The sequence below is a fragment of the Vigna angularis genome, chromosome 5 (genome assembly GCF_016808095.1).
Source record: "Vigna angularis cultivar LongXiaoDou No.4 chromosome 5, ASM1680809v1, whole genome shotgun sequence".
NCBI lineage: Eukaryota > Viridiplantae > Streptophyta > Magnoliopsida > Fabales > Fabaceae > Vigna > Vigna angularis.
In genome coordinates this window covers 39,091,346-39,107,288 of record NC_068974.1, presented here as the reverse complement: position 1 = coordinate 39,107,288, position 15,943 = coordinate 39,091,346, and the positions used below count along the sequence as shown (strand labels likewise).

Sequence of the window (15,943 nt, the reverse complement as noted above, 5' to 3'; positions counted from 1 at the left end):
CTACCTCCAGGAAAGGCTGCTATAGGATGTAAGTGGGTGTATAAGACGAAATACAAAGCTGATGGTAGCATTGAAAGGTTCAAGGCTCGCCTGGTGGCAAAAGGTTACACACAGCAGGAGGGAATAGACTATCTTGACACCTTTTCCCCTGTTGCTAAACTGACCACGGTTAGGTTACTCATTTCCCTAGCTGCTTCAAATAATTGGTTCCTACATCAACTAGATGTAGACAATGCTTTCCTACATGGAGACCACAATGAAGAGGTGTACATGGAGCCACCTCCAGGTTTGACTGACCATAATGAAGGGCAGGTTTGCAGGTTAACAAAATCCTTATATGGCTTAAAGCAAGCCAGTAGGCAGTGGTTTGAAAAATTGTCTTCCTTCATAATATCTGTAAACTATACTCAATCTAAGTCTGACCACTCCTTGTTCACTAGAACAACCCCTACCAGTTTCACTGCTCTACTTGTATATGTGGATGACATTGTTTTGACAGGAAACTCTATGATGGAGATCAACTGCATAAAAGGGCTCCTACACAAGAAATTCCGAATAAAGAATCTTGGAGAACTCAAGTACTTCCTAGGTTTGGAAGTGGCCAGGTCAAAGAAAGGTATTCATTATGCCAAAGGAAGTATGCTTTGGACATACTGGAGGAGACAGGGATGTTGGGATGTAAACCTTCCTCTACCCCTTTCCTAAGCGATACAACCTCATTATACAAGATGGACAGCTACCTGGATGATCCAGGTCCATATAGAAGACTAATAGGAAAGTTACTCTATCTTACAAATACAAGACCTGATTTATGCTTTTCAGTTAATTTACTTAGTTAGTTCATGCAATCACCCACTGACTATCACTATCTTGTCATTCAGCACATTCTTAGGTACATTAAATCCAAGCCCTCTAAAGGGCTATTTTTTGCTGCTGACTCCCCTATGCAGTTAAAGGCCTTTAGTGACTCTGACTGGGCCACTTGTCCCAATACTAGAAGATCCACAACAGGATTCTGTATCTTCCTCGAATCCTCTCTCATTTCCTGGAAATCTAAAAAGCAGAAGTCTGTTTCCAGATCATCCACAGAAGTTGAGTACAGAGCACTCGCTGCCACTGTATGTGAGATACAGTGGCTCTGCTATCTCCTACAGGACCTCCAAATTGAAGAGTCAGGGACCCCTGCCTTGTACTGCGACAACAAGTCTGCGAGACACATAGCTCACAACCAGAGCTTTCACGAACGCACCAAGCATATTGAGCTCGTTTGCCATGTTGTTCATGAGAAAATTCAGGAACATCTCCTCACCCTTCTTCCCATGCGATCCGACGAGCAGCTTGCCGACATCTTCACAAAAATTCCCTCATCGCGTCAAATTCAAGTCTATTGTTCCCAAACTTGGACTGGTGACCATACACCGTCCAGTTTGAGGGGAGGCTGTTGAGAATCAAATAGATCCTCTACTGTAAAATGGACCGAAATCCATACTTTTTTAGGTCTTAATTTCTTTTATTATTTTTGCTGTTTTCTGTTTACCAGAGCTCTATAAATAGAGCTCCTCTTTACGTTTTCAATACATTGTAACATAATAACACAATAACAGAATACAATAAATAGAAAGCAAGAAAGGTTCCGTTTTACTTACTCTTCTCCTTGCCCTCTTCATTTTTCTCTTCTGCGTCATCGTCGTCCGACGCCTCTAAGGTCGCCGGACCGCCGCACCATCGCCAGCCTTCTCAGTCTCTAGGGAAGAACTCTCTGAATCCTCCGTTCTCTCTCCTCTCTCGCGTAGGAGCTTTTGCCACGTTTACTCGAGTCTCCCACTCATATGGCTTTACCCACATCACGTGCCATGAGTTATTGGACCGCCCTCCTGTGCACACCATTTTGGGCCTCAGCTTAATAAAAGAAAAAAATAAGACAAGTATATCTCTAAAAAAAAAATAAAGAATTAACTTTTCAGGATTTTATATCTTAATAAAGATAAAACAGTTACTGGATATAAATATAAAGTAAGTTTTGACACTTGGATTCTCTTACTTATCAAATTCGAAACACTCATTCTAAATTCTTTATTTTTCGGTTTAGCATAATCCTATATAAAAGCACTTTTATATTCTTTACACATTCAAATTAAATAATGTGTAAATCACTTGGTTTTTTTTTCATTTTGTCAAAAATCATTTATTTTTGTTCAAGTTATATATGTTTTACTTCTATACCTTTTCAATATATTTCTACATACAGACATAATTATCTTGTTATAATTGCTTTAAAAGTTTAATTTATTGATATAGTTGTTTGAGCAAGCAGACGTTGATCAAATATAACTTACTGGCTAAAACGAATTAATAAGAAAAGAAAAATATTTCATTTGGTTATCAATCTTAAATTTAATATTGAGTATTTAGTGATAACTTATAAATTTAATTACTTTAATTTAGAATTTATTCTTATTAATAATTTAAATATTGAAAATGGTATTTTGAAAGTATATACTACAATGGTGGGTTTGGTTGGCGTGGTTTATATATTAAAGCTAAATTGGAAGAATTTGTACCCTGCCAGAAAGATACTTTTGGTGAGTGGGTTTGTGATGGAAATGACTACAATGGTTCTTAATAAAACAAGGCCAATTTCATTTTCCAACTAAATATATGGAGAATAAAAATCAGAACCAACAACTTAAAAGTGAAAATAAAATAAAAGGATTTTGGAGTCTGCACACACTTTTTCACTAGGTTGTGTAATTCAAATGTGTAAGTTTTTTATGTTCTTTTCCCGTTATAAATAACCATTCCAAAGTTTAATTATATTTTAATTCTCACTCAAAAATTATCCTACTTTTAAATACGGACATTAAACTTTGATTTTATTTGAATAGATCTATATATTTTTCTAAAATAGATAGTATATATTTTAATTTTATCATAATTAATTTTATAAATTTCTTACCCTTTTTAAATATTTGTTCTAACAACTTTGATTTAAACAGAAATAATAATCAATGGTGACAGTGACATTCATATTAATATTGATAATAATAAAAATAATTTAATAAAAGAATATTTAATTCAAAGTTGTTCGAAAAATGTTAAAAAAAAACTTTTAAGAAATAATTATAATAAAATTAGAAGTTTAGGTGTCCAAGATAAGTTTTAAGGATTAATTATAACAAAATTATACTTCAAGAAATCTCTATTTATTGAAAATAGTTTAAATTTGAAATAAAAGGGTAGGTTTTAGAGGATTAAAATGTTTTTCTTTTATTACTAAATCTTATTATATAATTTATTCATTTTTCTATTGCTAAAAATTGTGATAAATGTATATCTTGTGTGCTCAAACATTTTCTATCTTTCACATTATTTTAATTTGTACGACATATAGTTTTTACATTTTTCTATGGTTGGGTTTTATATGTATGGTTTTAGATACATTTTCTTTGTATATCTGATTTCTAAACATGTGGGACAGGGCATTTGACTGAAATTATCAATACCAAAATTTGAAGAGAAGTTAATGGAAATTTGAGTTGGAAACATTGTTGGACAAATAAGTTTTAACAAAGGATGTTGCGAAAGCAGTGATGTTATATAACTTTGTTGTGATCATTTTCTTATTAAGAATTCAAACTGATTTAGAAGTTTTGTTCAGGAAAAAAGTAGCATGATAATAACGACCGATAATATAGATCGAATTTCCTAATTGATTATCCAAATAAGGACGAAACTGATCGATTACAATCTAAATCAATTAATAAGATAGTTAATCTAAAATTGTCAATAATTAAGTTTAAATAAAATTAGATTGTAATTAGGTTACCCTTAATTAAAAAATTATGAAAAAAAATTATAAATACAAAGTCGTATGTTTATAAAAATTGTTATCAAACTTTTATTACAATATTAATTATTTAATCAATTAAAGTCAAACTGAATTAAGTATGGAAGTATCTTTAATAAAAATACTCAATTGTTTAAAGTAAAAAAAATGATAACAACTAAGAACAAGTGATAAAAAAATTATTCCAAATCGACACTCAATCCCATATATTTGAAACAATAAGTAAATATATTTATACATTTATTAGGTTAAGGTTTTAAATTAAAAACAATATTTAATTATTTTATATAAATTTATTCAAAATTTACTAATGTTGAATATTATTGATGTTTGTCTTTAAGAAATCTAAGTGTGATATCATATCAATAAATAATTATGGGGGAAAGAAATTGTCAATAATTTAAAGTCATATTGTCTTAAAATCTTGATTGATCTCTTGTATAGATTTAATGTCAAATGTCCCTTAAATCTTTCTGAAATTAATGTTCGTATATAAAATGTTGGGTTGAAAGATAAGAAAAAAACATAAAAAGTATGGAAATATATGAGTTATATTTTTTTTTTCCTTACAGAAGTATATTAGATTTTTTGACAGGAACTAAACATATGTATTTTAAATATAACAAACAGGGTTGGATTATAGTCAACGACAGAACACCAAAGTTTTCGTTAAATGAATAAGGAAATGCTACTTATATATGCACTCTTGATACATGTTTTAATATATTTTGGCTTTGGAGAACAAGGTTAAGTTTTTTTAAAAAAAATAAATAAATTTAGGTCAATGTTTTAATTTTTATTTTCTTTTTCAGACAAATAAATCTCATGAAGTTGGAAATACTTCATTATTGAATATTGAATTTTCGTTTTCACAAATTAATCAATTTAAGGAGATTTCACATTTAAGGGTTTAAATGGAAAGTATTTTGATATTAAAGTTAATATTTATTTAAATATTCATAATTTTAAATAGAATCGAAATAGTGGTTGATCACTCTATTGATTATTGACCTGGCGATTATAATATAACTATCACTTAAATGTTTTTTAAATATATCAAAAAAGATATGGTATACCCTTAACATTTTATAAAGAAAAAAAATACGCATAATTTCTTTTTACATTCATTCAATATTATTTTTTCTTATTTTTTACTTTTTTTTCTTTCTTAAAAAATTATAAAGATTCGCTCTTTTAAGATCATTTTAACTTTATGAAGAGTGTAAGATGAATGTCAATGTTTCTCATTTTAATCTTTATAAAAGTATCTTTCAATAGTACTTTTGTTAACAAAATATGGGTGCTGAAATGGAAATAGTTATAAAAAAATATCAATCTTGAACAGAATGTATAGACGACTGACGTATCTGAAATAAAAAGTGTAAAATTCTCCACCCAAACACAATAATAGCAAATCTTTTACCACAGGAAATGAACTGAACTTATACATATATTGCATTCCCAAACACCAAAAGTAAAATTAATTAAATATTGTGTGCTTCCCATTATAACTTGGTCATCACTTCAAGAATCTCAACCAATTGTCTCTATACATTTATAATAATGTGATAAAATCAAGTGATTGTAAAATAATGAAAAGTTGATGTCTTCATTTTGAGGTATAATTTTTATTCTTGTTGACTAAAATAGCAATAGATCATTTTTCCAGTCAAGAAATAAACAGATATGAAGTAAAATCTCAAATATATGCAAAATATAGAGAACAGCTAAAGTAATAAATTTAACAAAAAAATGATTATAAAGAATTAAATTCACATTATTTTAAAGGTTATAAACTAAATTAATTTAAAGTTTGAAAGATGAATTAATTTTAATTTTTGTTAAAAAATAAAATATAAAAATATATTTAACCTTTTTTAAAGTATTTAAAACGATTGAACAAGAGTTAAAAACGACAACCCCACTCAAATTTTAATAATGCTCTCTGTTACTTTAATGTTACTTTTGATTTGTGTTGGAAAATCCACAAAAATGTTGGATCGACGTGTCCAGAAAAAGGTAATAGATGTAATAATGATGTGAGGAAGTTGGGTTTTTAGATGTGACATGGCCACCCGATAATGGATTCGCATCGAAAACATGAAGATGCACCCTTTTTTCCTTGGAAAAATTGTCCAGTATAATTAGTTATAATAGTAAAATGATATATTTTTATATTTATTTAATGTATTGTATAAAAATAAAATAATCATAGAAAGGTAAATTTTTCAATTTTAAAAAAATAATAAAATAATAAAAGGTAGTATAATAAATATAAAAATTTTATGTGTGTGAAAATATAGTTATTGAATTAGTTATAGTATCTCCACAATTCATATATTAGGTTATACTGTTGCAATCAGTAGACGTGACCTTATGCGATTTTTGTGTTTAGTTTTTTAATATTTTCATGATATTCTTTCAATTTTATTTGAATAAAAATTGAATTTATTTTTTAAGTTAACTATGTTTTTAATATTTTAATTTTTAAACAAAATTATAATTTATTTATATACGAAACTTTCATATAATTTAATTTTTAAAATTTAAAATAAATACAAATAGTTTCATTGATTTAATTATATTAAACTTTTTTGACTTATTAAATATATTTTTTAATAAATATTAAAACAGAAACATGTTTAATTGTATAAATAACTTAAATTTTAGTATGAAATGTATTTGACATAAAAAAATCTAATATAATTAGCTCAAAAAAATTATATTTTTATTTTTAAAATTTAAAGACTAAAATATATATGAAAATTTAAAAATGACGAATTTTAATTTGATTTTAAAGTTGAGTAACTACAAATATACTTAATTTTTATTTTATTTATTTTTGTGATAATAAAAAACTATTTATTATTCGATATGTTAAAATAATGTATTTCATTGTAATGTTTAAATTTCAAGATAAAGTTAATTAATATCAAATACAAAATTCATTAAGAAAATAAGATTATATTGATTTCTCTAATCATATATAAATTAAGATATTATGTAACGGGATGCTGAAGAATATTTTATCATGTCATTATAAAATCTATTATATAATAATTCAAATTTTAGGATAAATTATTTCAAAAGAGTATGATATTTTTTTTGAGACACCAGACACCACTAAACATTTTTGGTGTTGAATTGCATCTCTTATGGGTAGCAACACGAGTGAGATAAGATATAGTTGTTAGAACAACTAATGGTGTGTGACTCATTAGAAAAATTTTATATTCTCAACACTATTCGTGGATCATATGAAAGAAAGCTCCCTTTTGTAGGAAACCTTGATATCCCAAAGATTGGTATGTTTTACAAATTATTTTTGGCAAATTGAAAGCCCTAAGAAAAATAAAACTTATAATGAAAATCGATGGATTAAACTTATAATTAAATTAAAATTAAACGACCAAATCATAGCCTTTTGGTTCCTTAGAGGCTTTATTGAGAATTATTGTAAAGACAATTATTGGAATCTAATCTATAGATGGAGGTAAAAAGAAAAAAAAAAAGTGGAAGACATCAACAATTAAAAAAATGAAAATATATGAGTAAAAATAGATAAAACAAAAAGAACAATTTGAGATGATTCGAAGAGGTTTTTTTTTACCTAACTTTGAAAACATTGAATGAATTGTACGTAAAAAAAAAAGAATATTAAAAACATTTCATTAATAAAGTCAAGTGATTGAAAATACCATTTTCAAATATTATATTTTTATCATAGCTTATGTGTAGATTGATTGAAATTCATGATCATGTATTTAAGAAATTGTACATAGTAAAAAAGTTTGTTATTTATTGTGAAGTTAATTTTAATACTTAAATACGACTTTCCTTCTTTTAATTTTGCTTTAAAATTAATGAATAGTTATTCCTTCCGTATAACATGACTTTCGGTTAGAGTTATTTTCCATTAATTTCATATTAGTTTAAAATATATTTCTAAAAAATAATAATTTATTTTTAACTTAATTAAATAGTTACGTAATTAACATGTTAAAAGTTTAACATATAAAATATTATCTACTTGTATTTATATATGCTCTCTTTTTTTATCCATTTTGCATAATCTTTATGCATTATCTTGTCACTGTTTCCCACTAACCACAATTGGAATAGAGTGAGTGTCCACTTTTTTTGGAGAAATGTATCTTTATCTTATGACCGTTCTTGAATTCATTAGCTATAACAAATATTATAATAATTAAATATTAATATAACTTGTTTTGGGTAACCATTAGGTTAATTATAATTCAGAGACTCAATTATAATTTAGATTGTGAACTTTTATTTTGAAAAGCAATGATAAGTTACTAAACAAGTAAGTCATTTATTAGTTTGGAAAGCGAACTTCCAGTAATAAATTTAATCAGTCACTTATTAGTTCATACGATAAATTCTTAGTCCAAAGAATAAGTTATTAATCTTGATCGACTACTATTAAGATCAATCAATTATGTTTTGATTTAGATAGTTAAACACTAATTTGAAAAGCAGGTCACTAAGTCTAAATGATAATCAACCAAGTGATTCATCTTGAATTGGACCGAGGAAAATAAATTATACTAAAGTAAATTAACTTTAAAATTGATCAACTTAATATTAAAGTATAATCATAATTAGACCAACATCAATCAAAAATTCATTACAAAACTTATAAAAGTTTGAAGTAAGAAGATAGGTTATGTAGATTTATATTAATCGCTATTTGTTAAAAATTGAATTGATTTTACCATAACAGTACGTTCATCACTGTCACTCAACCAATTTAGATGCACAAGAGACCATTTACTAAACAACAATTAAACCTTAAACAACACAACAAAACTGAATCAGTTGACATTGACCGTACACCTAACATACAATTGAAAGGTTTGGTTTAGCAATTGGCTGAAAAGATGAAAGCAAGACTAGTCATGCACGAGACCAAACACCTCACCAACCAATATGAGAGTTTTTCTTAGTGTAGAAAAAAACAAATCTAAATCAAACATCATATGAGGTTCAAAAAGTGACCACGACAAAGAAAATGAGTTTGTTGGAACAATTGTATACTCACATTTTAGTCACTCTAATGCTGTATATGATTGATGGATTGATTAATTAATTAATTAATTTTATACCGTCATTAAAAATATCAAAGAAGCTTCTCTCAGCGGCCATTTTTTATTATCTTTCGTCCAATCAAATTAGATTAATTATTACAACTACTACATAATTAAGATCCTTAATGATGTAAATCACATGATTAAGTGGTTTAATTTAAGTACTTGTTAGGTTTTATAACAGAAAGGAGATAAGTGGTCAAATTAGAATGAACAGTCCTACACTCATAATAGCTACATCAATAAACCAAAATAGGGTTTGATGAAGTTAAAGAATGTTAAACAAAATGCTCAATACATATATTAATTTGTTATCCTAATAAATACATCATGTTCTACTAATTTAACTTTTAGCAAACTTATTATATTATTTATTTCAAATGAAAGCACATTAATTAATATTATAAGTTGGTTTCTCTTGACAACCAACTGAATCTTCACAAATAAGTTATTTTTTAATTTTTTATAATAAAACTTAAATCACAACTATTGAGGGATTCTTTTTATCATTGAGACGTGTTTGTTATTATATATACTTTTACTTAAAACAATAAAAATCATTCATCTTCTTACAATAATTATAATATTCTTTCATATTAATATATATGACTTCACAATTTTGACATGTGAAAATAAATAAGATGATAAGATAAAAAAACAGTCACAGCATCAAATTAACAGAAAAATTAAATAGTAAAAACTCAATTTAAAATTATAATTTTTTTAAATATTTAATAAAAAATGTGAATAACTTAATTTAAAATACTTAAATTATAAAAGACTTGAAAGTTATTCAAAGCGTAAAAAATGTTTAACATCTTATAATGTGGTAATAGATTTCAACTATATAATACCGTATCAAAATTACACAATACAAATTCTAAAAAACTCAATGTAACGATCAAGTCAACTTATTTAAATAAAGTTACTTTTTCAAATAAAAAAAAGTACCGTGCAATTTTAAAAAATGAAAAATTATTAGAATTTAATTATTTTAAGAAAATTAAATTATTATATTCCTTTTTGAAAATAAAAACTTTATCTACAAGATAAAACACGTACAATTATATAATTTTTATATTAATTTATATTTATCAAATAATTTATTGAGTTTAGAATAATAATTCCTTGACATCATTTTTCTTTTATTTTCAAACCACAACTTGTAAACTATTATTTTGTTTTAATCATTTATTTATATTATGATTATTACTTTAATATAATATGTTGTGAAATTATATTAGTCGTTAAAAGATTATTTTTGGGAAGTTTATAAGGAAGTAGTTACAATTGGTTCGGTTTGAAGGTTCTTTTTGTCATATGTTTACTCGATTAGAAATTGAAGTTAAATATCTTTAAAATTTTGAAAATTACTTTGCACCTTTTACCTTAAATGTTGAAGAATTAAAATCAAAATTTTAAAAAAATAGAAAAAAATTTGAAAATTTTGTATATCTTTCAGTTTTGATTATTAGAAAATCGAAAAAAAAAGGGTTGACTTCAGTTATTTGAAAATTGAAAATCAAGATCAAATCTTCTCCCACAAATAAAATAATTAAAACTGTATATTTCTTTTGACAAAAGCTACAAATCCTTTGATATAATCTTTCTAAACTTATAAACACTTTCATACCATCCTTTTACAAAAATTACAAACTTTCTTAAATTTTTTTGTTTTAAAATTACAAAATCGCTCACAAGAAATAACTATCCAAGTCCCATTACATGTTAAAATAACAAATAAATTTCATATTTTTTTTCTTTTTCGTGTTCCAACTTAGGCGAATAAAAATAAAAACATTGCTCGAGCATGGCAACCAACAAAGGAATGCGTAGGTCACGCGAAAGTCTTCCTACTCTTAGTTTCCAATGACTTTCTATTTGTTTACTTAATTAATTATATATGGCAGCCGAGGTGGAATTCAAAAATCTGAACATGAACTCGTTTGGTAGCTTCTCCTCGTCAAGGAAAATTGAACCATACATCCAAGTCATTTCATTCACACTCATTTATTTTTCTCCAATGCCAAGTAAAACTAACATTTTTAAGATTTCAAATTCAACTTATATAACATTGACCAAACTTTTAATTCAAAACCTGTACAAAACTTTTGAAAAATAACTGTTTAATCTTTGAAGAAATAAAGTAGAGCAACTTGACTTTTTTTTTTTTGTGATTTTTAGCTAAAGAAAAGGTTATTGTGTCGTAAAAACAGCTTACCTATAGCTTAATACTGTGTTTATATTTTTATATGGTTTTTTCATCAAACAAATTTGATCATAAATTCATAAATAGACAACTCTTAAAAAGTATTTCAGAAATAGGTAAGTGGTGTACGATCATCACGATTTCATAAAAAGAAATTATGGATTTTATAATAAAAAATCATGTAAGAGATATACCATTTTAGTGGGTCAAAATTGTTGGAGAATTTGATGACTTTTAATTTTAATTGAAACACGTATATGGATAAAAACGACTTTCAATAATCTTCAATAAAGAGAAACTTTTTCCTAAATGCACAATTATAATTAATTACAATTACAATGTAATGTGTTTTGATCTTTATCACAGTGAAACACATTGTAATGGATTCGTCACATGACACACCGATCATAAATGGGATGAAATAAGTAATCAACAAATGATACTTAAGGATAACATGTAACGGTGCTAAATACAAATAAGATATTGATAGATTTTGATGAAGCCATGATCAATGTTAGGATTCAACAATCAATTCTATAAATAGACATGATAGTTACGGTAAAAGATTAGCTATTAATACTAAAGATTCTCTTTTTTTAAAACGAGCTAAGGAAAATTATAACTCTAGTGATAATGGTTTTTACAACTATTTCCATCCAAAACCAAGGATCCGAAGGTCCAAATAATCAAACACCAATCGACCAGAGACATATCAATACGAAGAGCTTCATAGATAAAGGGTATGAGATCTTATTCACCATTTAAAAACAAGATTAAATAACAAATTCGAATTGAAAATTAATATTTCAAGTTACTACAATACTCTATAAAAGAGATGTTTCTTTAATAGAAAAAAAAATACTTTCTTCCACTTTTCTTGCTATATATTCTCTAATTCATCTCCAAACTCCAAACTGTATGGGAAAAAAGATTACGTAAAGTAGTCTTGTGAGAAGGTCATGTTGTGAGATCAGCACAGTGATGTCAGTGCTTAGAGTGGATTCCACGCGTATGGAGACTCTCAAATCCATGTTATTATAAAAGAGTTAGCAGTTTCTTGTGCTTCCTCCTTCAAAGTTAAAAAGCAACTTCGTTTTCTTTTCATCTTTTGGAACTTTGGAAACAAAGGAAGCTTCAATTTCTTCTAAGAAAGTGTGCTTTTGGTAGGTGTTAATGCTATCATGAGGGTATATAACATAACTTCACAGCCAAATAACTCATTGCCAGTAGAAAGAGCTTTGAGAAGAAACATGGGAGAAGTGGCCGAAGCTCAATACTTCAGATCAGAAATAGCTCTTCTGAATTACTCAGATGCCACTCTGAAACCCCCACTCTCTCCTCTCTTGATCCACATTGATCCACTCACACCAAGTGATTCATCTCCCTCACAAGCTCATCCTTCACCCTCTTCCCACCAACAGGAACGACACCCCAAAGACGCATGGCTTCCCATCACTGAATCAAGAAATGGAAATTCCTTTTCTGCAGCCTTCCATGTTCTTAACTCCAATATCGGCTTCCAGGCTCTCATGCTTCCCGTTGCTTTCGCCACTCTTGGTTGGTACGTCACGCTTGCAATCTTCAACCACCTTTTTCAAACTTTTTAATAAAAGATATCGGAATCTTTAACCACCTTTTCAACCCCATCTCTGTTTATCTTTTAATATCATGTCTTGAGATCATATATACTTGTCTATAAAATTGAGTGAAACATCGAATCCGTCATGTCTGTCAAGGTTTTTTGGAAGTCTTACATTAAAGTACATTTCTTATTCGTTGTAGTGTTGTACACATTTGTATCAAGAGTGTGCTAAAATCATCGACGTTTCATTGGGATATTTCATCTACTCTAGTTGTTGAAGATTCAAAACGTCTAAGTTTTAACAAGACAATTTGAACACAAACACTTTCTTGTTCTTGGTAGGCGTACATGTCAATCAGAGTCTAAGTCCGCTGTATAAGGAAAACAACACATACCAATATCGAAAATTAACAAACGTTCACTATCAAAATGAAAATGAAGGGTGTGACTTGTGAAAATCGGAAACCAACCTTACTCTACGCGAAAGTCATAGGTTGGGCCTACGATATAATGATTCGTGTTTTTCGTTGTTAGGTCTGTCTTGCATATCATGGATTTTTCGATGTACTAAACAGTATGAATATAACGTGCAGGGTGTGGGGCACAGTATGTTTGACAGTGGCATTCATTTGGCAGCTCTATAGCATATTTCTTCTTGTTGAACTTCACGAATCCGTCCCTGGGATTCGTCACAGCAGATATCTCTTCCTCGCCATGGCTGCATTCGGTAACCACAACTTCTCCCTTCTCCAAATTCAACTTAAATCCGTGCACCAAAGCTTCACATGAATACCTCTTTTTCCAAACCTGCTTTCTGCAATTCTTTTCCATTCTTCTTCAACAACCACAATTAAATTGGCTAGGCCTTCACGCTACAATGTTTTTCAATAGAAAGGCTCCACTATGATTGGCACCATATCCCATCGTCGGTTTGGATTTTTCTACGCAAAGCCTAATTCTTTTTACTATATAACACATCAACATCGGTTAGTGGTAACATTATTAATGGAAAATGCTATGGCGAATATATTATTACTAGCACGAAGTATTTATACATCTTATCACCTTTTATTCCTCCCAAAAGATTGTTTTTTTTTTTGGTTTTCAAAAGTTCATGTTCAAACACTATCATAGAAAAAACTGTGTTTGTATAGTATCCATCAATTTTTTCATACATTTAAAATCTTCAATTTACAAATAAATTAACAACATCTAATGTAGGATTATTTGTTACCACGCTTTTCAACAGTTGGAAAAGACAACAAATGTTTATTTAAAGACACGTGGATTTTCATTTTAGATGTTTCACGGGATGCAAGGGGCGAGTGAAGAAAAAGAAAGAAGTGGCTAACTTTTTTATGTTTGAATATATTTTCTGCAGGTAAAAGGTTAGGGAAAGTTGCAGCATTATTCCCAGTGATGTATCTTTCAGGAGGCACATGCGTCATGCTTATCATCACCGGTGGTGGGACCCTGAAACTGTTATTCAAGACACTTTGCGAGAATGATAATGGAAACACTTGCAATGCCCACGCGCTTACCGGAGCAGAGTGGTTCTTGGTCTTTACCTGTGCCGCCATTCTCATTGCACAGTTGCCAAACCTCAACTCCATGGCCATGGTTTCTCTCGTCGGAGCCGTTACCGCCATCTCTTATTGCACCCTCTTCTGGGTTCTCTCCGTTAAGAAGGGTAGGCCCAACAACGTATCGTATACCTCGACCCTGTCGGAAGAATCCACTGCGGTGGCTAAGATCAGCGACGTTCTCAATGCTATTGGAATCATCGTGCTAGCCTACAGAGGTCATAATGTTTTGCTCGAGATACAGGCAAGTTTTCCAATTTCTCAAAACACTTCAATAAGAATGCATGCCGTGCACAGCATAAGCTATAACAGTGGTGTTTTGGATTTTGGTTCTGCAGGGGACGCTGCCTTCAGATTTCGATAGAACATCCAAAGAACCAATGCGCAGAGGAGTGAGCATGTCATATGTTCTGATCTCCATGTGCGTCTTTCCTCTTGCAATTGCCGGATTCTGGGCCTATGGAAGCCAGGCAAGACTACCAGAAACCGACCAATATTCCCAGATTACGCAGGTTGTTTTATTCGACTGATTAACTAATCAATTAACTTCCATGTTTCAGATAAACGACGGTGGATTGTTGTATTCGTTCCCGCAACTCCACAGGAAGCAGATAACGAAATTCTCTATGGGAGCAATATACGTTCTGGTGATAATACATTGTTTGAGCAGCTACCAAATCTATGCGATGCCGGTTTTCGACAACCTTGAGATAAGATTGACGAGCATAACGAATGAGAGATGTTCGGGATTGGCGAGAACATGCATACGATTATTTTTCGGGGGATTGACGTTTTTCATATCTGTCGCATTCCCATTCCTTCCATCCCTATCAGTACTGCTTGGAAGCATGACCCTGGTGCCGATCACGTATTCATACCCCTGTTTCATGTTTCTATCACTGAAGAAGCCTCGACCAAGAGGTTTTGTATGGTGCTTCAACGCTGCGCTCGGGTGCTTGGGGTTGCTTCTCAGTGCTCTTCTCTTAGCTGCAGCTGCAAGAACTCTGTCTCACAAAGGCTTGAATGCTAACTTTTTCAGACCATAACAGTACTGTTCTCCATTAGCGACTAGCAGAAGCTAGAAGCTGCTTACCAACTAATTACCATTAATTTATTTTCAACCCTAAATATAATCCTAGCTTAGTCCCTCTAATATCTCCTGCTACACGAAAGAGTTATGCTACGTGGATATTTTTGTTATTTTATATAATTATGTATATTATTCTCTTATTTTAAAATTTTATTTATCTTTTTATCTAGAGGAGATGGTAAGTTGTGTAAAAAAAAAAAGAGACTAAGTTTTCGAAATGTGAATAGTGTATTGTCGAAAATAAAATCAATTAAAAATTTAAAAGAATTGAAACTAATTAAAAGAAGTCAAGAGATGCATGTTTCTCGATTCTTGGTGAATCCGTTATCATAAGGAAAGTTAGCGGAAAGCGAAACAATTAATGAAAGATTTAATTAATGTATTTAGTCACGTTCATGATGCAGTCACGAATCTGTTCATATACAAGGATTCTAAGAAAGAGAGATAGTTGATTTCGATGAAATAAAAAATAAAATAAAAACAAAGAGAAGATAGGTAAGTTAGAAAGTGAGCATATATACGAA

The 15,943-nt window shown here is 29.4% G+C and overlaps 1 protein-coding gene across 1 annotated transcript; it reads left to right on the top strand.

Moving 5' to 3' along the window:
* The first annotated feature begins 12,144 nt into the window (after positions 1-12,144).
* Positions 12,145-15,582, top strand: LOC108339053 (lysine histidine transporter-like 8). Its single transcript, XM_017576205.2, has 5 exons — positions 12,145-12,725; positions 13,340-13,473; positions 14,128-14,573; positions 14,668-14,799; positions 14,890-15,582. The coding sequence occupies exons 1-5, from the start codon at positions 12,346-12,348 to the stop codon at positions 15,373-15,375; spliced, it is 1,578 nt and encodes a 525-aa protein (XP_017431694.1). The 5' UTR covers positions 12,145-12,345; the 3' UTR covers positions 15,376-15,582.
* The last annotated feature ends 361 nt before the right edge of the window (positions 15,583-15,943 follow it).

Coding starts and splice junctions, on each gene's coding strand:
- LOC108339053 (XM_017576205.2), top strand. CDS start 12,346: ATGAGGGTATATAACATAACTTCACAGCCAAATAACTCATTGCCAGTA. Junction 14,574..14,667: donor ATGTTTTGCTCGAGATACAG/GCAAGTTTTCCA, acceptor TTGGTTCTGCAG/GGGACGCTGCCTTCAGATTT. Junction 14,800..14,889: donor TCTGGGCCTATGGAAGCCAG/GCAAGACTACCA, acceptor TCCATGTTTCAG/ATAAACGACGGTGGATTGTT.